Genomic DNA, 21,317 nt, shown 5'->3' on the forward strand with positions numbered 1-21,317 from the left:
TTAGTCACAAGCTTTGAAGAAGCTCTCAGAAATGTGGAAGTCTAAAAAAAGCCCAAGAGAAGTAGAAGAAGCAGAGTTTCTTTTTTTTTTTTTTTTATTGCGCATCAACAACATGGAACAGGTCACTATGCACATTTTTTATATTTAAGCCCCCCCATCCCCCACATAATAATTAAAGGGAAAACTCAAAGAGTAGAAAGAGGGGGGAAAGAAAAGATTAATTCAGGTAGACAAGTTATGATCCTGTGTCAAACCCGGCAAAATTCAGGCTTCAACTCGGTGAGACCACAGACGTTCCTAATCTAAGCCAGCTTGCTGTTTTTGTGCGCTATGTGAAAGACGACATGATAAAAGATTTTTTATTTTGTAAGCCTCTTACAACAACAACTAAGGCAGCCGATGTGAAGAAGCTTGTAGATAACTTCTTCAAAACTGCCAGATGTGTTCAAAACTGTGGTGCAATGTGTGAACTATGTGCGAAATAGTGCTCTGAGGCGCCGCATCTTCAGTGAGCTGTATAAAGAAATGGGCTGTGAATCTGAGGTACTTCTGCACCGTTCTAATGTTCGGTGGTTATCTCAGGGACAGGTGCTGAAGCGTGTTGTTGCCATGCGTGTGGAATTAGCCCTGTTTTTGCAAGAACACCAACATTGTCATGCAGATTGCTTCAATCATTCTGAGTTCATTCTCACTTTAGCATACATGGCTGATATATTCGCAGCCCTCAATCATCTCAATCAGAGGATGCAGGGTGGTGGAGTCAACATCATGGAAGCGGAAGAAAACCTGAAAGCTTTAAAAAAAAAAAATATATATATATATATATAGCTACCGTCATGGAAACGAACAGAAAACAATAACTTCGCAAACTTTCCCCTTCCGGATGACTGTAAGTGTTACGTTGTCTCCCCCTAGGGGATGACCCAAGTAATTGTTTTCTTTTCTCCCTGTGACCAGGTGTTCCAGGTGAGGCTAATTGGCCATTGCCCTACTTAAGGCCACAGATGCGGCGTGCTTGGGTTCTCTCGCTTCCCTGCCACAGCTGCTCCCGTGTTTACCCGCCTGACTGTTTATCCGTGGCTCCCCACTTGCCTGCTGGCAGAGCTTCCTCGGCCTTGTTTGGTGTTAGGGTTTAGTGGTTTTGGGTTAGGGTTAGAAGGTCGGCTCCCTATCCGACGGTCCCTCTTTGGGCTGGTAGAGGTGGCCGCCCTTTCTATTGTCCCTGTTTTGTTCTCTGCCAGATGGGATTTTTGGTTGTTTGTGTACTATATTGTTGAGGGACTCTACTCCATAAAGTTCCCCTTGAAAGTCTACCCGCTCTGTTGTTTGGTTTATGTGCGTCCCTTTACCTTTCGGGTTACAAACAAGGTAGGGTCGTAACAGTAAGTAAAGGTGTGAAATGGGGTGTGAGACGTTTAAACCATTTCACCCCTTCCATCAGGTGTCACAATACACAAAATGTATGTTTTATTGATTTATTTACCTGCAGCCGTTCATTTCATATTAACATATACATGAGACATGAACCTGATTCATCTTCTTGTTCCAGATCAGGGCTCTTGGCTGTTTCTACCTCAGTCTCACAGTATAACAAACACTTGCCATAGAATCTCCTATTTGATGATCAGACCATGTTTTCCCATATAGGAATATTTGATCCTGAAAATGTTCTTCCCACATTTTCATTACGATCAGCACATTATTGAAGGCATCGCCTGTCTGGAGAACTGTGGCCCTCTGCTTCTGGAAGGTGTCTGGCGCCTTCTAGAGGACAATTGGTATCGCTGTAAAGGAGAAAGGTCCCACATGTTTGGCCCAACAAAATTCTTCTAGTTCCACCTGACAGTTTTCATCACAGAAATCCAAGTTTTAAAAGCAGTTTTGCTTTTTCTCTCAATTTCTTCGGGCATGAGGTGTTACGAGCGGTTGTATCAGGACCCGAAAGCAGGCAGGACACAGTGGCGTTTCGTCTTCCGAGAAGCTTTATTTAAGTTCACAGAAAGTTATGCAACTCAAAAGGCGTGGAGACCACGACTCAGTTCTTAATCCAAACAGGAAATGAAAACTTACGACAAAAAATCCCGAGCGGGGTCAAAAGTAGTAATGTTCCCTCTGACACGGGGCTTCGAACCACGCCCCAAAACTCGGTAGAGTTTTTTTCTGAAGCACTGCTCGGGAGCTCGCTTCAAATCACGTGACTGATGACGTTTGAACCTCTTCACTGCTTCATTCGGCCTGAATCAGCTGACTGGTTCGGTTCAATGGGCGGGTCTCAGTTGTGTTTAAAAATGGATGAAACAGCGCAATACGTTGCCGATCTGGTCAATACCTTTTTGGATTGATTTGATTAGCGTTCGTATTGCTTTCGGTTTGCTTTCTTATTGCTTTGCAATGGAACCAACCAGGAAGAGATCTCAAGTCTGGGACCACTTTGAAATGGTGCCGCCGAACAAGGTAGGTGTTACAAACGTATTTTTCAACTCTTATTCACACAGTTACAAATAATAAACCACACACACATCACATTTTTAATTTGCAGGTGAAGTGTTTGCTTTGTTCCCGACATCTGGCGTATAATAATAACACGTCATCAATGATGAGGCATTACCGAGCCAAACATGAGAATGAAGCTGGTGGTGCTGCTGTGATGACGTTTCCACCAGGTGAGTGGGTGCTGTTCCAGGCAATATTAAGAGTAACTTTTAAACTTTACTGCGCAGGTTTGGGTGTATATAATTAGTTAATTAACTAAATTAATCTTGTTCTGCTAACGTCCATATTTTATGTAGCAGGAAGCAGGAGTTTGATGACGCTCTAGTGGATTTCATAGTGAAAGATTCCCAGCCTTTCACTGTGGTGTCTGATCCTGTCTTCCGTGCTCTGGTGGCTAAACTGGATCCCACATACACCCTTCCATCAAGGCAGGGAGTTAAAGCCATGGTGGAGAGGAGGTATGTGGAAGAAAAGGAGAAGGCCAAGGCAGCCCTGCAGAATGTTGACAGTGTCAGCTTGACCGCAGATATGTGGACCTCCATCAACATGGATGCGTATCTCGCTGTCACCTATCATGCTATTCATGCAGGTGAACTCTCCACCACCCTGTTGGGAGTTCGGCCTTTTCCTATCAGTCACACAGCAGAGAACATTGCTGGAACTGCTCGAGAGATTTTAAGGGAATGGGCTCTTGAAGAGAAGGTGAGGTGCTTGGTGGCTGACGCAGCAGCAAATATGATGCTGCCGCAACTATTCTGCGGGTGCGGCATACTGTCTGCCTGGCTCACGCACTAAATGTAATTGTCAAAAAGGCCATGGATGCTACTCCTGGGCTAGATAATATAAGATCAAAAACGAGGCAGATGATCACCTATTTTAAATCAAGCAACACCACTAAAGAGAAGCTGCAGCAGATCCAGGTGCAAATGGGCCGTCCTGTCACAAAACTAATAATTGAAGTAGACACAAGATGGAATAGCACCTATGAGATGCTGCAGCGTCTTTATGAGCAGAGGGATGCAGCTGCCGCTGCTCTGACCACTCTGCCCACAGATTTGGACCTATTGACTGCAAATGACTTTGAGTGTGCATCTGAGTGTAGGAAGATACTGTCACCTTTTCATGCTGCCACCGTAGAGCTCTCACATGAAAAGAGGGTGTCGGGATCAAAAATAACACCCCTGATAAAAATGCTGAAGCATGCTTTGAGTGAGCTGATGGCACAGAACTCAAACATAAACCTCAATAGAATTATGAATGATAAACTCAGTGGAATAGAAACCACAAGCATCTTCTCTTTATCATCATCATTACTTGACCCAAGATTTTAAACACTCGGATTCCAAAGCCCTTCAAATGCTGAGTCAGCTGTACACCGGTTAAAATCGGAGTGTGCGGCATTGTTGTGGAACGCACCCACCGAAGAGGACCCGCCGTCCACTTCAACAGCACAGCCAGAACCAGCTGCTTCTTCCCAAGGTACAAAAATTATAGAATTTGGATCAATAGATTTATTTGCTTTGATTCCTGTACGGACTAAACTTTATGTAATGTTTTATTTTAAGTCATTGATCTGTAGAAGCTGTTGGACAGGGATGCTGAAGAAGCAAGAGCGTCCAGGAATGCCACCGCTGATGCCATAGTGGAGGTGCAGCGTTCCATCTGTCAGCCCTTCCACTTGAACGATCACAGGACCCTCTGGTGTACTGGACGACAAACAAAGCCCTATACCCAAACCTGTACCACCTGGCAAACCAGTACCTCGCAACACCAGCATCCTCTGTGCCCTGCGAGAGGGTGTTTTCTAAAGCTGGGGAAATAGTTTCAAAAAAGAGAAACCGCCTCAAACCCTCGACTGTGGAGAAACTGTTGTTTTTAAATAAAAATGCATAAGCACACCAGTTCACCCAAGCACCTTAGGCCCATACCCCCCACCTGTTCCTAAAATATTATAATAATAATACCCAGCAAGCGTGCACTTTGCATGGCTGCAGTACAACCAATGCGCCAGCAGATGACCCCCGCGTTCGGAATGATTGAAGCTTCGAGTAATGAACCAATTTTCAACACAATGGTCCAAAAGGGTTCAAAGCCTCATTTGGACATCACTAGTCAAAAGCAGTCCGCGAAGGAAAAACACAAACGATAATCCGATGAACGGGTTCAAAAGGAATCCACGAAGGAAAAAGTTTCACGATAGTCCAGGAAGGTATAGCCGGGGTATTCCGAATCAGACAAAACACGCCAACGCTGGCCAACCGTGAGAACAGTCCATAAATAGGTGGCTTGATTACTGATAGTCTGCAGGTGCACCAGTCCCCGGCACCACCTGAAGCCATGGCTCCACCACGCCCCCCGCAGGAGAAACCCTGCAAAAAAAAGTTCCCAGAAACTGGGAAGCTGACATGAGGGTCGTCTGGCAGCAACAAGAGAGGTACATGACATCACTTTCAATATTTTAGCAGGCTCACTTGGTAAGTTTGGTTTGCCTTTTCCTTCTCAGGTTGCAGATCCTCATCTGTGACTGCAGCCGCGTCACAGGTGAGGACATATTGTCATGTTGCAGCTTGCTGTTGAAGCAGGGCGGCAGAAGATGGATTTATTTGAGCCTGGAGGTTCGTACCTTGGTTGATATTTACCCTGAATAAAGGATGGAGTTTTGTGAGACTGATATTAATAGAAATATGCACATTAAAGAACTAATGGCCTGAAAATTGATTTTGATGTAAAGCATCTTTACATTAAATTAAACCTTTGCAAATAACATTTCATCTGCAAGATACATAAAACAACACAAAATTGTTGTACAAGTCAGATAATATATTCATGGGTTTTTACAAAACAATTTTCCAAACAATGGTGCTGCTATTTCTTTAACACATGTATTTTCATAAAATCAGGAAGTGGAAACTCATTAAATAGTCGGCCGTGTCTTCTGTTGGTCTTATTCTGGTTGCTGCAGCGACATGGCTCTTCACCTCAGCATTTCTCTCCTCCTCACTGGACTCACAGGTCAGTCACTGGGTGGCTTTCTATTTACACTTGTTTGAATCTTTACTACAAGATGTCCAACTCATGCATTTGGTCTCGTTGCAGGAGTTTACAGCGTCACTACAGTCACTAAAGTGTCAGTGAAAGCTGGAGATTCCGTCTCAATTCCATGTCTGTACCACCCAAAATACACCAGCCATGTGAAATGCTTGTGTCAAGGATATTATTATGAGTTCTGCTCATATGCAGTTAAGACAAACTGGCAGAGTTCAGGAAGGTTTTTGATCTCTGATGACAGAGAGAAAAAAGTCTTTACTGTGACCATAAAAGATGTGAGAGAGGGAGACACAGATTTCTGGTGTATTGTGGACATTAATAGAGGAAGAGATGTTGGAACATATTTCCAAATGTCAGTCACAAGAGGTAAGAACCGAACGTCATTATCATCTTAGTCAACCAGCTTTAGGTTGGATACTGTTTACTGGTGAATTTGCTTCTCTCTAAGATGTTTCCAGTCTCTATGTGGATCATCAGGAGGTAACTGGATTTATTGGAGAACAAACAACCATCCAATGTTACTATCAGAACTCTGGACAAGCTAAATGGTGCCGGGTGGGTGGCCCCTGTGTGACACAGTCACAGGGATCAATAGATGGAACCACAGTATTCATTAATGAGACACCTCCCAGAGTCTTCACAGTGACTATGAGCGGACTGAAGATGGAGGACAGTGGTTGGTACTGGTGCAGCAGAGAAGATCTACAGATGCCGGTGCAGATAATTGTCAGAGAGAAACCGTCCACCAGTAAGTTCTGTCTGTCAGTTATTACCACAATTTGGTGAATGATGTCATCTTAAATCCAACAGATATTCAACATATTGTCTCTTTTACTCTGTCTTACTGTTTTGTCCTAAATGTAGCTGCTCAGCCAGAGACTTGTACTAGTCCTGAACTTGTCTCTCCGTCGACCACAGATGAAGATGCTCCCAACAGGTCAGCAGCTCTGCATTAGAGTGCAGCCTACATTTATACTAGAAACTGTCACCTTTAGGTCCAACAACAGATCCTGCAGCTGCTGCTGAATAGAACCAACAGATATAAAAGAATTTTAGATTGTCCTGTTAATGTCTATGTTTTATGTGTATTTCTGCTGCAGTCTTTCAGGTGTCGTCATGATTGTCATCATCTCGTTGTACTTGTTCATTGTCATGGTATTTTTGTCCTCATTGATCTGGTTCTGCATAAAAAGACAAAGTAAGTCTTGGTTAATCACAGTCAAAGCAAATTTTATTAAATAAATGTTCATTCAGAATAACCAGACTTTCTAATCTGACTTGTAGAGCAGATCCAGGAGGAACCATCAGCTGAGATGTTGGTAAGATTAAACTAGTGTGCAGCAGTTAGACCCAGGACAGAGTTTACAGATGGAACATGTGGAAATGTTGACTTGTTTTGAAAATTAAAGTGATAAGATAAAAGATTTCATTTTTCAAATGTAAAACAGGACATGGCTTGTCCTGAAGATGAAGTGATTTACAGTAAGATGAAGACAAAACCAGAATCTTCGCATCAGGTAACTTCATCTGCTGCATTTATAAAAATGCATAATTTTATTGTAATTATACATAAGGAAAAAAAATCAAGATTCTTTTTTCTGCTTTCTCTCTCAGCCATTGTGTTCTGAAAATGAAGTCACCTATAGTTCCGTGAGAATTCCAGAGCAGAGACCCAAGGTAAACACCACCACTTCCACTCATCAAGTCAACAAAACATGAAAAGAATGAGAGAGGACAGAATCTGTCTTAGCCCCCTTCAACATACACCAAACAATTCTGAGCATGGGGCAGATCTGCAATCATTCCTCTGCTTCAAATAGCAAAAAAGATCTAAAATCTCATCTCCTCATGTCGGGCGGTTAGAGAGAGGGCAGTGTAAAGGAGACAGGGCTGTGGGTTATTATACAGTTAATATCCAGGTCAATCTTCTTCTGATAATAACCTAACGGGTTTAAACGTCTGATTTTAATATTCTGAAAATCAAGTAACATCAATGAAATATTGCAACAGTGACACGGCTCACGACTCTTCCTGCTTCCATCTTCAGCCAATGTGTTCTGAGAATGAAGTCACCTATAGTTCTGTGAAGATTCCAGGACCAGAAAGGAGACCCAAGGTAAACACCAACACTTCCACTTATTACTGATTTTTTTTTCACTTTCTTGAATACTTAAGTGCTAAAAATGATTTTGTGTGCGTGTGTGTGCTTGTGTGTGTGTCTTTTAACAGGAAACTACTGACATATACAGCAAATTGGCTAATAGCCGCAAACTGTAGAGGTTGTCGTTGGTTATTTCAGGATGCAATGTCACAATGGTTTGAAGCAAACTTTTTTCACTGTGTTGCCTTTGACAGTCTAAAACTTGTCAAATTAGTGAGTTAACAAGTCCAGAATGGTGTTTTTTGCAATGACAGGGTGAGGTAATAACACTGTTATTTAACCTTCCATCCTAAATCTGCCCTCATGTGTGTTTTGTTTTCACAGGATCCCACTAACTTATACACCAATATTTCTCATCATCACACATCCTGTAATTTGTCACCTCTGCTGGGTTCTTGCTTATTTCAGGAGAATTATAATTATAGCTTCTGCAGAGTTCCTGGTTATATTTCTATTTTCATGTTATTTTATATGTTTATTACCACAGAAATATCAACTCAAATAAACCCATTTTCCAGGAGTGGACTCATATATTGTTGACATGTTTCTGCCATATTAAATAACGTTACGCATGTTGGAGGTGAAACTTTGTTTGCAGTGGAAGATAAAATTCAACATCATCTTTTATCTTTAGTCACAAGCTTTGAAGAAGCTCTCAGAAATGTGGAAGTCTAAAAAAAGCCCAAGAGAAGTAGGAGAAAAAGCAGAATTTCATTTTTTTATTTTATTTTTTTATTGAGCATCAACAACATGGAACATATACCGAAAGGTCAGGATGCACATTTTTGTATTGATGCCCCACATAATAATTAAAGGGAAAACTCAAAGAGAAGAAAGAGGGGGAAGATTAATTCAGGTAGACAAGTTATGATCCTGTGTCTGGTCTGTGGTTTGGGGTTTTTGTGCTCTGTTTGTCCACTAGGGGGCAGTAAGTGACCCATCTGTTGTGCTGGCTGCCTCCACACCTGCAGCTAATCTGGTCATTTGGCCTTTTCAGCATCCAGCACAGCTGCCCGGTGTCAGATCATTTCGTCTGTACTGGTATTAAACTGAGTGTTTCTTTGATTGACTATTGGGTTTTTTTGCATTTTACTGTGTCATTCCTTTTGTTTTAGGTCACTACTGTTCCAATGAGCACTTCCTTGGGTTTGGCTCAACACTTCCTTCACTGCGGTCACCATTTATAGAGCACACTGTGTAAATATTTTCTAAATAACCTGTAGATCACCAAAGTGGCCTTTTTGTCTGTCTTCTTGGGTCCCACTTGAGTTTTTTCAGAACTTAACATATAATTTCTTATATAATTTTAATAGCAGACCATATACCCAGTGGCACACCAGATTGAATCTGTTCACTAAAGAAGACATCGTTCACATAGATTTAATAACCATCACAAAGACATATGTAAGATGACTCCCAAATGATACCTAAGTGAGCAAAGTTTGAAGGGTTCCTAAGTATGTTAACACTGGATCCCAGATAGAAAACAATTTGTCCCTGCAGTCCCTGAGAGTACATCCTATTTTCTCTAATTGTATGAATTGTGCAAGGTTGCTGAACCACATAGACACTTTGGGTGGATTTTTTATTTCCAATGCAATAACAATCTTCTACGTGGTCTTAGAACTTTTCCTTAATGTCTCATGTCTTTTGTCTACAATACCAAATATGGCCACAGTTGGACTGGGCTGAAGATCAATATTCAATGCTTCTGATAAAATTTTAAAAATGCTAGACCAATAGGTTGCCAAAGCCAAAACATATGTGTTAAATCAGCAAGAGTGTTTCTACACGTGCTGCAGTTTGCATCTGAAATATTCTAGCCAATCTTGCTTTAGAATAGTGGATGTGATGAAGACTCTTGAATTGTATAATGCTTAGTTTGGCACAGGAGGTGCTATCATTTACTCTAAGGCAGGGGTCGGCAAATCCAGTCCTCGAGGGCCAGATTCAAGCCAGACTTTCTGTCCTACAGGAAAATACTTTCACCTGGGGTTCCATTTACCTTGGTGAAAGCGGTTTCTGGATTCCAGCCTTCATGGATTGGACTTGCCCATCAGAGGAGGTCAAATCCATTCCTCGAGGGTTGAATTCAAGCTAGGATTTGCATCCTACCAGGCAGGAAATGCTTTCACCAAGTAAATGAAACCCCAGGTGAAAGTGTTTACCTGTAGGACAGAAAGTCTGGCTTGGATCCGGAACTCGATGCCCACCGCTGCAAGGAGTGCCCTCTCCCACATATCCTCCTCCAAATTTTCCCCTAGTTCATCCACCCAATCTGCTCTGATTTTTGATAATGATTTGTTTAAAAGAGGTTATATGATTGCTAATTCTCGAGATAAGCAATTTAGAGTTAAATAGTGATTTTACAAGATCATCTAAACCAGAAGGTAATGTTATGAATTGAAAGTTGGGATCCTGACGTTGATGAAATTGATGGACTTGAGAATACAGGAATAGGCTAGACTGCAAAGTTACATTTTTATGAATCTCTTTTTCATTTATTGTTGCTCTCTTGGTGACGTGGCCCTTCTGGGTGACAGGCCAGTCAGCTTTGGTGGTCCTGAGGGTGTTAAGGGGGTCCACTTTGGTGGCCTCAGGATGGGGTCTCTGTATTTTGCAGATGATGTGGTTCTGCTGGCGTCACCAGGCTGTGGATTTCAGCTCTCAGTGGAGCGGTTTCATGGCCAAGTGTGAAGCAGCAGGAATGAGAATCAGCACCTCTAAATCTGAGACCATGGCCCTCAGCCATAAGGCTGGAGTGTCTCGTCTGGGGCGGGGTGAGATCCTTTCACAGGGTGAGAGCTCGGTCATCAGGGAGGGGTCGCTATAGAGCCACTGCCCATCAGATCAAGAGGACCCAGATGAGGTGACTCTGGCATCTGGTTAGGATGCCTCCTGGGCCCCTCCCTGGTGAGGTTTTCCTGCTACGTCCCACTACCTCGAGACTCAGGGATGAACCAGAAAAGCTGGAGGGTCAATCCCAGCTGGCCTGGGAGGAGCGAGAGATCCTAACACTGAAGATGTGTGAGGTAGCCCATGGAACAGAACATGGGGGCCTCTGCATAGGCTACGGCCCCCATGGCCTGACTCCAGATAAGCGGATGGATGGATGGATGGATGGATGGATGGATGGATGGATGGATGTATGTATGGATGGAGGGAGGGGCAGGTGATTATTCAGCAGCCTGAACATGCTTTATTCTCACTTCTCCCCAATCATCCCCCTCCAGCTCCTCACACACTTGCTTCCTTCACGTTCTCCTTCCCTTCCAACGTGCAGAACTCGTCACCCGTGCACTCCAACTACGTAACAGCTGTTACAATAATGATGATAATACGAAGATGGTTTCCACAGGTGCTGGTTTAACCTCTGTGACTGAGTCACAACTTCATGGGCCTCCTGAAGCTCTAAACCAGTGGTTCTTAACCTGGGTTTGATCGAACTCTAGTCTTGCACCGGCAAAACTAAAGGAGCATTTCTTGAAGCTGCATGCAGATGGGGAAGACAGGAACACAACACTTGCTGAATTCAAGGTGAAGAGAGCCAGATTCGATGAAAAGGCCACTCTGCCTTCTTTTGGATTTGTACCCATTGACAAACCGATCCTCACAGCATCGTACGAAGGTGCTTACCTGATCACAAAGCAGGGCAAGCCACACACCACCGGTGAAACACTCATGAAACCAGCTGCCTTAAAGATGCCGAATCTGATACTCGGAACAGCGGCCGAAGGTAAATTATCCCAAATTCCTCTTTCAAATGACACCATCAGCGAGAGAATAGAGGGCACGAGTAAAGACATCTTGGCTCAAGTAGTCGCAGATCTGATTTCAAACCCGGCAAAATTCAGGCTTCAACTTGATGAGACCACAGACGTTTCTATTCTAAGGTTGCTGTTTTTGTGCGCTATGTGAAAGACAACATGATAAAAGAAGATTTTTTATTTTGTAAGCCTCTTACAACAACAACTAAGGCAGCCAATGTGAAGAAGCTTGTAGATAACTTCAGAGATGACAATCTTTCATGGGATATGGTTTCTGCAGGTTGTACGGACAGAGCTCCAGTCATGCTGGGAAGAAAGTCTGGCTTTGGTGTGCGAGTAAAAGTCGATGCACCACACATCATTGTCACACATTGTATTCTGCACAGGCATGCGTTGGCAACAAAAACCTCGCCTCCAAAACTGACAGACGTGTTCAAAATTGTCGTTGAATGTGTGAACTACGTGCGAAATAGTGGCGCCGCATCTTCAGTGAGCTGTGTAAAGAAATGGGCTGTGAATCTGAGGTACTTCTGCACCGTTCTAATGTTCGGTGGTTATCTCAGGGACAGGTGCTGAATCGTGTTGTTGCCATGCGTGTGGAATTAGCCCTGTTTTTGCAAGAACACCAGCATTGTCATGCAGATTGCTTCAATAATTCTGAGTTCATTCTCATTTTAGCATACATGGCTGATATATTCACAGTTCTCAATCATCTCAATCAGCCAATCAGTCTCAATTTACCTGCAGCCATTCATTTCATATGAACATATACATTAGACATGAACCTGATTCATCTTCTTGTTCCAGATCAGGGCTCTTGGCTCTGTTTCTACCGCAGTCTCACAGTATAACAAACACTTGCCATAGAATCTCCTATTTGATGATCAGACCATGTTTTCCCATATAGGAATATTTGATCCTGAAAATGTTCTTCCCACGTTTTCATTACGATCAGCACATTATTGAAGACGTCGCCTGTCTGGAGAACTGTGGCCCTCTGCTTCTGGAAGGTGTCTGGCGCCTTCTAGAGGACAATTGGTATCGCTGTAAAGGAGAAAGGTCCCACATGTTTGGCCCAACAAAATTCTTCTAGTTCCACCTGACAGTTTTCATCACAGAAATCCAAGTTTTAAAAGCAGTTTTGCTTTTTCTCTCAATTTCTTCAGGCATGAGGGTCATCTGGCAGCAACAAGAGAGGTACATGACATCACTTTTTTAATTTGCAGGTGAAGTGTTTGCTTTGTTCCCGACATCTGGCGTATAATAATAACACGTCATCAATGATGAGGCATTACCGAGCCAAACATGAGAATGAAGCTGGTGGTGCTGCTGTGATGACGTTTCCACCAGGTGAGTGGGTGCTGTTCCAGGCAATATTAAGAATAACTTTTAAACTTTACTGCGCAGGGTGTATATAATTAGTTAATTAACTAAATTAATCTTGTTCTGCTAACTTCCATATTTTATGTAGCAGGAAGCAGGAGTTTGATGAAGCTCTAGTGGATTTCATAGTGAAAGATTCCCAGCCTTTCACTGTGGTGTCTGATCCTGGCTTCCGTGCTCTGGTGGCTAAACTGGATCCCACATACACCCTTCCATCAAGGCAGCAGTTAAAGCCATGGTGGAGAGGAGGTATGTGGAAGAAAAGGAGAAGGCCAAGGCAGCCCTGCAGAATGTTGACAGTGTCAGCTTGACCGCAGATATGTGGACCTCCATCAACATGGATGCGTATCTCGCTGTCACCTATCACGCTATTCATGCAGGTGAACTCTCCACCACCCTGTTGGGAGTTCGGCCTTTTCCTATCAGTCACACAGCAGAGAACATCGCTGGAACTGCTCGAGAGATTTTAAGGGAATGGGCTCTTGAAGAGAAGGTGAGGTGCTTGGTGGCTGACGCAGCAGCAAATATGATGCTGCAGCAAATATTCTGCGGGTGCGGCATACTGTCTGCCTGGCTCACGCACTAAATGTAATTGTCAAAAAGGCCATGGATGCTACTCCTGGGCTAGATAATATAAGATCAAAAACGAGGCAGATGATCACCTATTTTAAATCAAGCAACACCACTAAAGAGAAGCTGCAGCAGATCCAGGTGCAAATGGGCCGTCCTGTCACAAAACTAATAATTGAAGTAGACACAAGATGGAATAGCACCTATGAGATGCTGCAGCGTCTTTATGAGCAGAGGGATGCAGCTGCCGCTGCTCTGACCACTCTGCCCACAGATTTGGACCTATTGACTGCAAATGACTTTGAGTGTGCATCTGAGTGTAGGAAGATACTGTCACCTTTTCATGCTGCCACCGTAGAGCTCTCACATGAAAAGAGGGTGTTGGGATCAAAAATAACACCCCTGATAAAAATGCTGAAGCATGCTTTGAGTGAGCTGATGGCACAGAACTCAAACATAAACCTCAATAGAATTATGAATGATAAACTCAGTGGAATAGAAACCACAAGCATCTTCTCTTTATCATCATTACTTGACCCAAGATTTTAAACACTCGGATTCCAAAGCCCTTCAAATGCCGAGTCAGCTGTGCACCGGTTAAAATCGGAGTGTGCGGCATTGTTGTGGAACGCACCCACCGAAGAGGACCCGCCGTCCACTTCAACAGCACAGCCAGAACCAGCTGCTTCTTCCCAAGGTACAAAAATTCTAGAATTTGGATCAATAGATTTATTTGCATTGATTCCTGTACGGACTAAACTTTATGTAATGTTTTATTTTAAGTCATTGATCTGTAGAAGCTGTTGGACAGGGATGCTGAAGAAGCAAGAGCGTCCAGGAATGCCACCGCTGATGCCATAGTGGAGGTGCAGCGTTCCATCTGTCAGCCCTTCCACTTGAACGATCACAGGACCCTCTGGTGTACTGGATGACAAACAAAGCCCTATACCCAAACCTGTACCACCTGGCAAACCAGTACCTCGCAACACCAGCATCCTCTGTGCCCTGCGAGAGGGTGTTTTCTAAAGCTGGGGAAATAGTTTCAAAAAAGAGAAACCGCCTCAAACCCTCGACTGTGGAGAAACTGTTGTTTTTAAATAAAAATGCATAAGCACACCAGTTCACCCAAGCACCTTAGGCCCATACCCCCCACCTGTTCCTAAAATATTATAATAATAATACAACATCAAAAGTGCACGCTTGCTGGGTCAGCGTGCACTTTGCATGGCTGCAGTACAACCAATGCGCCAGCAGATGACCCCCGCGTTCGGAATGATTGAAGCTTCGAGTAATGAACCAATTTTCAACACAATGGTCCAAAAGGGTTCAAAGCCTCATTTGGACATCACTAGTCAAAAGCAGTCCGCGAAGGAAAAAGACAAACGATAATCCGATAAACGGGTTCAAAAGGAATCCACGAAGGAAAAAGTTTCACGATAGTCCAGGAGGGTATAGCCGGGGTATTCCGAATCAGACAAAACACGCCAACGCTGGCCAACCCTGAGAACAGTCCATAAATAGGTGGCTTGATTACTGATAGTCTGCAGGTGCACCAGTCCCCGGCACCACCTGAAGCCATGGCTCCACCACGCCCCCCGCAGGAGAAACCCTGCAAAGAAAAGTTCCCAGAAACTGGGAACCTGGCATGAGGGTCGTCTGGCAGCAACAAGAGAGGTACATGACATCACTTTCAATATTTTAGCGGGCTCACTTGGTAAGTTTGGTTTGCCTTTTCCTTCTCAGGTTGCAGATCCTCATCTGTGACTGCAGCCACGTCACAGGTGAGGACATATTGTCATGTTGCAGCTTGTTGTTGAAGCAGGGCGGCAGAAGATGGATTTATTTGAGCCTGGAGGTTCGTCCCTTGGTTGATATTTACCCTGAATAAAGGATGGAGTTTTGTGAGAAAGATATTAAAAGAAATATTAAAATGACTACCGGTAACTTAGTTCCTCATTTTGCATTTATTATTTTAATGTACATTAAAGAACTAATGGCCTGAAAATTGATTTTGATGTAAAGCATCTTTACATTAAATTAAACCTTTGCAAATAACTTTTCATCTGCAAGATACAAAAAAACAACACAAAATTGTTGTACAAGTCAGATAATATATCCATGGGTTACAAAACAATTCTCGAAACAATGGTGCTGCTATTTCTTTAACACATGTATTTTCATAAAATCAGGAAGTGGAAACTCATTAAATAGACGGCCGTGCCTTCTGTTGGTCTTATTCTGGTTGCTGCAGCGACATGGCTCTTCACCTCAGCATTTCTCTCCTCCTCACTGGACTCACAGGTCAGTCACTGGGTGGCTTTCTATTTACACTTGTTTGAATCTTTACTACAAGATGTCCAACTCATGCATTTGGTCTCGTTGCAGGAGTTTACAGCGTCACTACAGTCACTAGAGTGTCAGTGAAAGCTGGAGATTCCGTCTCAATTCCATGTCTGTACCACCCAAAATACACCAGCCATGTGAAATACTTGTGTCAAGGATATTATTACGAGTTCTGCTCATATGCAGTTAAGACAAACTGGCAGAGTTCAGGAAGGTTTTTGATCTCTGATGACAGAGAGAAAAAAGTCTTTACTGTGACCATAAAAGATGTGAGAGAGGGAGACACAGATTTCTGGTGTATTGTGGAGATTAATCGAGAATTAGATGATAGAACATATTTCCAAATGTCAGTCACAAGAGGTAAGAACCGAACGTCATTATCATCTTAGTCAACCAGCTTTAGGTTGGATACTGTTTACTGGTGAATTTGCTTCTCTCTAAGATGTTTCCAGTCTCTATGTGGATCATCAGGAGGTAACTGGATTTATTGGAGAACAAACAACCATCAAATGTTACTATCAGAACTCTGGACAAGCTAAATGGTGCCGGGTGGGTGGCCCCTGTGTGACACCGTCACAGGGATCAATAGATGGAACCACAGTATTCATTAATGAGACACCTCCCAGAGTCTTCACAGTGACTATGAGCGGACTGAAGATGGAGGACAGTGGTTGGTACTGGTGCAGCAGAGGAGATCTACAGATGCCGGTGCAGATAATTGTCAGAGAGAAACCGTCCACCAGTAAGTTCTGTCTGTCAGTTATTACCACAATTTGATGAATGATGTCATCTTAAATCCAACAGATATTCAACATATTGTCTCTTTTACTCTGTCTTACTGTTTTGTCCTAAATGGAGCTGCTCAGCCTGAGACTTTGACTAGTCTTGAACTTGTCTCTCCGTCGACCACAAATGAAGCAGAGAAACCGTCGACCACAGATGAAACAGAGAAACCGTCGACCACAGATGAAGATGCTTCCAACAGGTCAGCAGCTCTGCATTAGACTGCAGCCTAAATTTATACTAGAAACTGTCACCTTTAGGTCCAACAACAGATCCTGCAGCTGCTGCTGAATAGAACCAACAGATATAAAAGAATTTTAGATTGTCCTGTTAATGTCTATGTTTCATGTGTATTTCTGCTGCAGTCTTTCAGGTGTCGTCATGACTGTCATCATCTCGTTGTACTTGTTCATCGTCATGGTATGTTTGTCCTCATTGATCTGGTTCTGCATAAAAAGACAAAGTGAGTCTTGGTTAATCACAGTCAAAGCAAATTTTATAAAATAAATGTTCATTCAGAATCACCAGACTTTCTAATCTGACTTGTAGAGCAGATCCAGGAGGAACCAACAGCTGAGATGTTGGTAAGATTAAACTAGTGTGCAGCAGTTAGGCCCAGGACAGAGTTTACAGATGGAACATGTGGAAATGTTGACTTGTTTTGAAAATTAAAGTGATAAGATAAAAGATTTCATTTTTCAAATGTAAAACAGGACATGGCTTGTCCTGAAGATGAAGTGATTTACAGTAAGATGAAGACAAAACCAGAATCTTCGCATCGGGTAACTGCATCTGCTGCATTTATAAAAATGCATAATTTTATTGTAATTATAAAAATCAAGATTTTTTTTTCTGCTTTCTCTCTCAGCCATTGTGTTCTGAAAATGAAGTCACCTATAGTTCCGTGAGAATTCCAGAGCAGAGACCCAAGGTAAACACCACCACTTCCACTCATCAAGTCAACAAAACATGAAAAGAATGAGAGAGGACAGAATCTGTCTTAGCCTCATGCAACATACACCAAATAATTCTGAGCATGGGGCAGATCTGCAATCATTCCTCTGCTTCAAATAGCAAAAAAGATCTAAAATCTCATCTCCTCATGTCGGGCGGTTAGAGAGAGGGCAGTGTAAAGGAGACAGGGCTGTGGGTTATTATACAGTTAATATCCAGGTCAATCTTCTTCTGATAATAACCTAACGGGTTTAAACGTCTGGTTTTAATATTCTGAAAATCAAGTAACATCAATGAAATATTGCAACAGTGACACGGCTCACGACTCTTCCTGCTTCCATCTTCAGCCAATGTGTTCTGAGAATGAAGTCACCTATAGTTCTGTGAAGATTCCAGGACCAGAAAGGAGACCCAAGGTAAACACCAACACTTCCACTTATTACTGATTTTTTTTCACTTTCTTGAATACTTAAGTGCCAAAAATGATTTTGTGTGCGTGTGTGTGCTTGTGTGTGTGTCTTTTAACAGGAGACTACTGACATATACAGCAAATTGGCTAATAGCCGCAAACTGTAGAGGTTGTCGCTGGTTATTTCAGGATGCAATGTCACAATGGTTTGAAGGAAACTTTTTTCACTGTGTTGCCTTTGACAGTCTAAAACTTGTCAAATTAGTGAGTTAACAAGTCCAGAATGGTGTTTTTTGCAATGACAGGGTGAGGTAATAACACTGTTATTTAACCTTTCATCCTAAATCTGCCGTCATGTGTGTTTTGTTTTCACGGGATCCCACTAACTTATACACCAATATTTCTCATCATCACACATCCTAGAATTTGTCACCTCTGCTGGGTTCTTGCTTATTTCAGGAGAATTATAATTATAACTTCTGCAGAGTTCCTGGTTATATTTCTATTTCCATGTTATTTTATATGTTTATTACCACAGAAATATCAACTCAAATAAACCCATTTTTCATGGAGAACACTGATTTTCCAGGAGTGGACTCATATATTGTTGACATGTTTCTGCCATATTAAATAACGTTACACATGTTGGAGGTGAAGCTTTGTTTGCAGTGGAAGATAAAATTCAACATCATCTTTTATCTTTAGTCACAAGCTTTGAAGAACCTTTCAGAAATGTGGAAGTCTAAAAAAAGCCCAAGAGAAGTCGGAGAAAAAGCAGAATTTCTTTTTTTTTTTACATTTTTTTATTGAGCATCAACAACATGGAACATATACCGAAAGGTCACTATGCACATTTTTGTATTTAAGCCCCCCTTCCCCCACCCGTCACATAATAATTAAAGGGAAAACTCAAAGAGAAGAAAGAGGGGGAAGATTAATTCAGGTAGACAAGTTATGATCCTGTGTCTGGTCTGTGGTTTGGGGTTTTTGTGCTCTGTTTGTCCACTAAAGGAAGTAAGTGACCCATCTGTTGTGCTGGCTGCCTCCACACCTGCAGCTAATCTGGTCATTTGGCCTTTTCAGCAACCAGCACAGCTGCCCGGCGTCAGATCATTTCGTCTGTACTGGTATTAAACTGAATGTTTCTTTGATTGACTATTGGTTTTTTTTGCATTTGACTGTGTCATTCCTTTTGTTTTAGGTCACTACTGTTCCAATGAGCACTTCCTTGGGTTTGGCTCAACACTTCCTTCACTGCGGTCACCATTTATAGAGCACACTGTGTAAATATTTTCTAAATAACCTGTAGATCACCAAAGTGTCCTTTTTGTCTGTCTTCTTGGGTCCCACCTTGAGTTTTTTCAGAACTTAACATATATTTTTTTATATAATTTTAATAGCAGACCATATACCCAATGGCACAACAGATTGAATCTGTTCACTAAAGAAGACATCGTTCACATTGATTTAATAACCATCACAAAGACAAATGTAAGATGACTCCCAAATGATACCTAAGTGAGCAAAGTTTGAAGGGTTCCTAAGTATGTCAACACTGGATCCCAGACAGAAAACAATTTGTCCCTGCAGTCCCTGAGAGTACATCCTATTTTCTCTAATTGTATGAATTGTGCAAGGTTGCTGAACCACATAGACACTTGGGGTGGATTTTTTGATTTCCAATGCAATAACAATCTTCTACGTGGTCTTAGAACTTTTCCTTAATGTCTTTTGTCTGCAATACCAAATATGGCCACAGTTGGACTGGGCTGAAGATCAATACTCAATGCTTCTGATAAAATATTAAAAATGCTCGACCAATAGGTTGCCAAAGCCAAAACATATGTGTTAAATCAGCAAGACTGTTTCTACACGTATTGCAGTTTGCATCTGAAATATTCTAGCCAATCTTGCTTTAAAATAGTGGATGTGATGAAGACTCTTGAATTGTATAATGCTTAGTTTGGCACAGGAGGTGCTATCATTTACTCTAAGGCAGGAGTCGGCAAATCCAGTCCTCGAGGGCCAGATTCAAGCCAGACTTTCTGTCCTACAGGAAAATACTTTCACCTTGGGTTCCATTTACCTTGGTGAAAGCGGTTTCTGGATTCCAGCCTTCATGGATTGGACTTGCCCATCAGAGGAGGTCAAATCCATTCCTCGAGGGTTGAATTCAAGCTGGGATTTGCATCCTACCAGGCAGGAAATGCTTTCACCAAGTAAATGAAACCCCAGGTGAAAGTGTTTACCTGTAGGACTGAAAGTCTGGCTTGGATCCGGAACTCGATGCCCACCGCTGCAAGGAGTGCCCTCTCCCACATATCCTCCTCCAAATTTTCCCCTAGTTCATCCACCCAATCTGCTCTGATTTTTGATAATGATGTGTTTTTAAAAGAGGTTATATGATTGCTAATTCTTGCGATAAGAGATTTAGAGTTAAATAGTGATTTTACAAGATCATCTAATCCAGAAGGTAATGTTATGAATTGAAAGTTGGGATCCTGACGTTGATGAAATTGATGGACTTGAGAATACAGGAATAGGCTAGAATGCAAAGTTCCATTTTTATGAATCTCTTTTTCATTTATTGTTGCTCTCTTGGTGACGTGGCCCTTCTGGGTGACAGGCCAGACAGCTTTGGTGGTCCTGAGGGTGTTAAGGGGGTCCACTTTGGTGGCCTCAGGATGGGGTCTCTGTATTTTGCAGATGATGTGGTTCTGCTGGCGCCACCAGCCTGTGGATTTCAGCTCTCAGTGGAGCGGTTTCAAGGCAAAGTGTGAAGCAGCAGGAATGAGAATCAGCACCTCTAAATCTGAGACCATGGCCCTCAGCCATAAGGCTGGAGTGTCTCGTCTGGGGCGGGGTGAGATCCTTTCACAGGGTGAGAGCTCGGTCATCAGGGAGGGGGGTCGCTATAGAGCCACTGCCCATCAGATCAAGAGGACCCAGATGAGGTGACTCTGGCATCTGGTTAGGATGCCTCCTGGGCCCCTCCCTGGTGAGGTTTTCCTGCTACGTCCCACTAGCTCGAGACTCAGGGATGAACCAGAAAAGCTGGAGGGTCAATCCCAGCTGGCCTGGGAGGAGCGAGAGATCCTACCACTGAAGATGTGTGAGGTAGCCCATGGAGCAGAACATGGGGCCTCTGCATAGGCTACAGCCCCCATGGCCTGACTCCGGATAAGCGGATGGATGGATGGATGGATGGATGGATGGATGGAGGGGAAGGTGATTATTCAGCAGCCTGAACATGCTTTATTCTCACTTCTCCCCAATCATCCCCCTCCAGCTCCTCACACACTTGCTTCCTTCACGTCCTCCTTCCCTTCCAAAGTGCAGAACTCGTCACCCGTGCACTCCAACTACGTAACAGCTGTTACAATAATGATGATAATACGAAGATGGT

At 42.9% G+C, this 21,317-nt stretch overlaps 3 protein-coding genes across 13 annotated transcripts in view; all 3 read left to right on the forward strand.

Moving 5' to 3' along the window:
• Positions 1–10,569, forward strand: part of LOC105419265 (polymeric immunoglobulin receptor-like) — a 29,934-nt gene extending 19,365 nt beyond the window's left edge. Inside the window, exon 11 of the mRNA XM_029834727.1 lies at positions 10,500–10,569. Coding sequence (XP_029690587.1) covers positions 10,500–10,535 — 36 coding nt within the window. The 3' untranslated portion in view covers positions 10,536–10,569. The remainder of the gene's footprint in view (positions 1–10,499) is intronic.
• The window catches only part of LOC105419934 (polymeric immunoglobulin receptor-like), a 59,207-nt gene extending 40,715 nt beyond the window's left edge, over positions 1–18,492 (forward strand). The window contains exons 1-12 of one of the 7 annotated variants that reach the window (XM_029834740.1): positions 14,944–15,096; positions 15,166–15,277; positions 15,612–15,723; positions 15,808–16,125; positions 16,208–16,507; positions 16,624–16,750; positions 16,914–17,011; positions 17,098–17,132; positions 17,262–17,330; positions 17,417–17,479; positions 17,850–17,918; positions 18,031–18,492. In XM_029834740.1, the coding sequence (XP_029690600.1) occupies positions 15,678–15,723; positions 15,808–16,125; positions 16,208–16,507; positions 16,624–16,750; positions 16,914–17,011; positions 17,098–17,132; positions 17,262–17,330; positions 17,417–17,479; positions 17,850–17,918; positions 18,031–18,078 (1,173 nt within the window). In that variant the 5' untranslated portion in view covers positions 14,944–15,096; positions 15,166–15,277; positions 15,612–15,677 and the 3' untranslated portion in view covers positions 18,079–18,492. The other 6 variants (XM_029834743.1, XM_029834741.1, XM_029834744.1 and 3 more) reach the window with 6 other exon arrangements.
• On the forward strand, positions 1,752–8,445 carry LOC115249489 (polymeric immunoglobulin receptor-like). 5 transcript variants are annotated; one of them, XM_029834753.1, is made up of 13 exons: positions 1,752–1,913; positions 4,904–4,927; positions 4,997–5,108; positions 5,394–5,505; positions 5,590–5,907; positions 5,990–6,289; positions 6,406–6,478; positions 6,642–6,739; positions 6,826–6,860; positions 6,990–7,058; positions 7,156–7,218; positions 7,589–7,657; positions 7,771–8,445. In XM_029834753.1, exons 4-13 carry the CDS (start codon positions 5,460–5,462, stop codon positions 7,816–7,818), a joined length of 1,119 nt encoding a protein of 372 aa, XP_029690613.1. In that variant the 5' UTR covers positions 1,752–1,913; positions 4,904–4,927; positions 4,997–5,108; positions 5,394–5,459; the 3' UTR covers positions 7,819–8,445. The 5 variants fall into 5 exon arrangements, with proteins under 5 accessions (XP_029690613.1, XP_029690611.1, XP_029690612.1 ...); XM_029834751.1 differs by having other exon boundaries at positions 4,904–5,108; XM_029834752.1 differs by lacking the exon at positions 1,752–1,913 and having other exon boundaries at positions 4,372–4,927.
• Positions 18,493–21,317: the final 2,825 nt, after the last annotated feature.

Source organism: Takifugu rubripes, chromosome 4 (assembly GCF_901000725.2).
Source record: "Takifugu rubripes chromosome 4, fTakRub1.2, whole genome shotgun sequence".
NCBI lineage: Eukaryota > Metazoa > Chordata > Actinopteri > Tetraodontiformes > Tetraodontidae > Takifugu > Takifugu rubripes.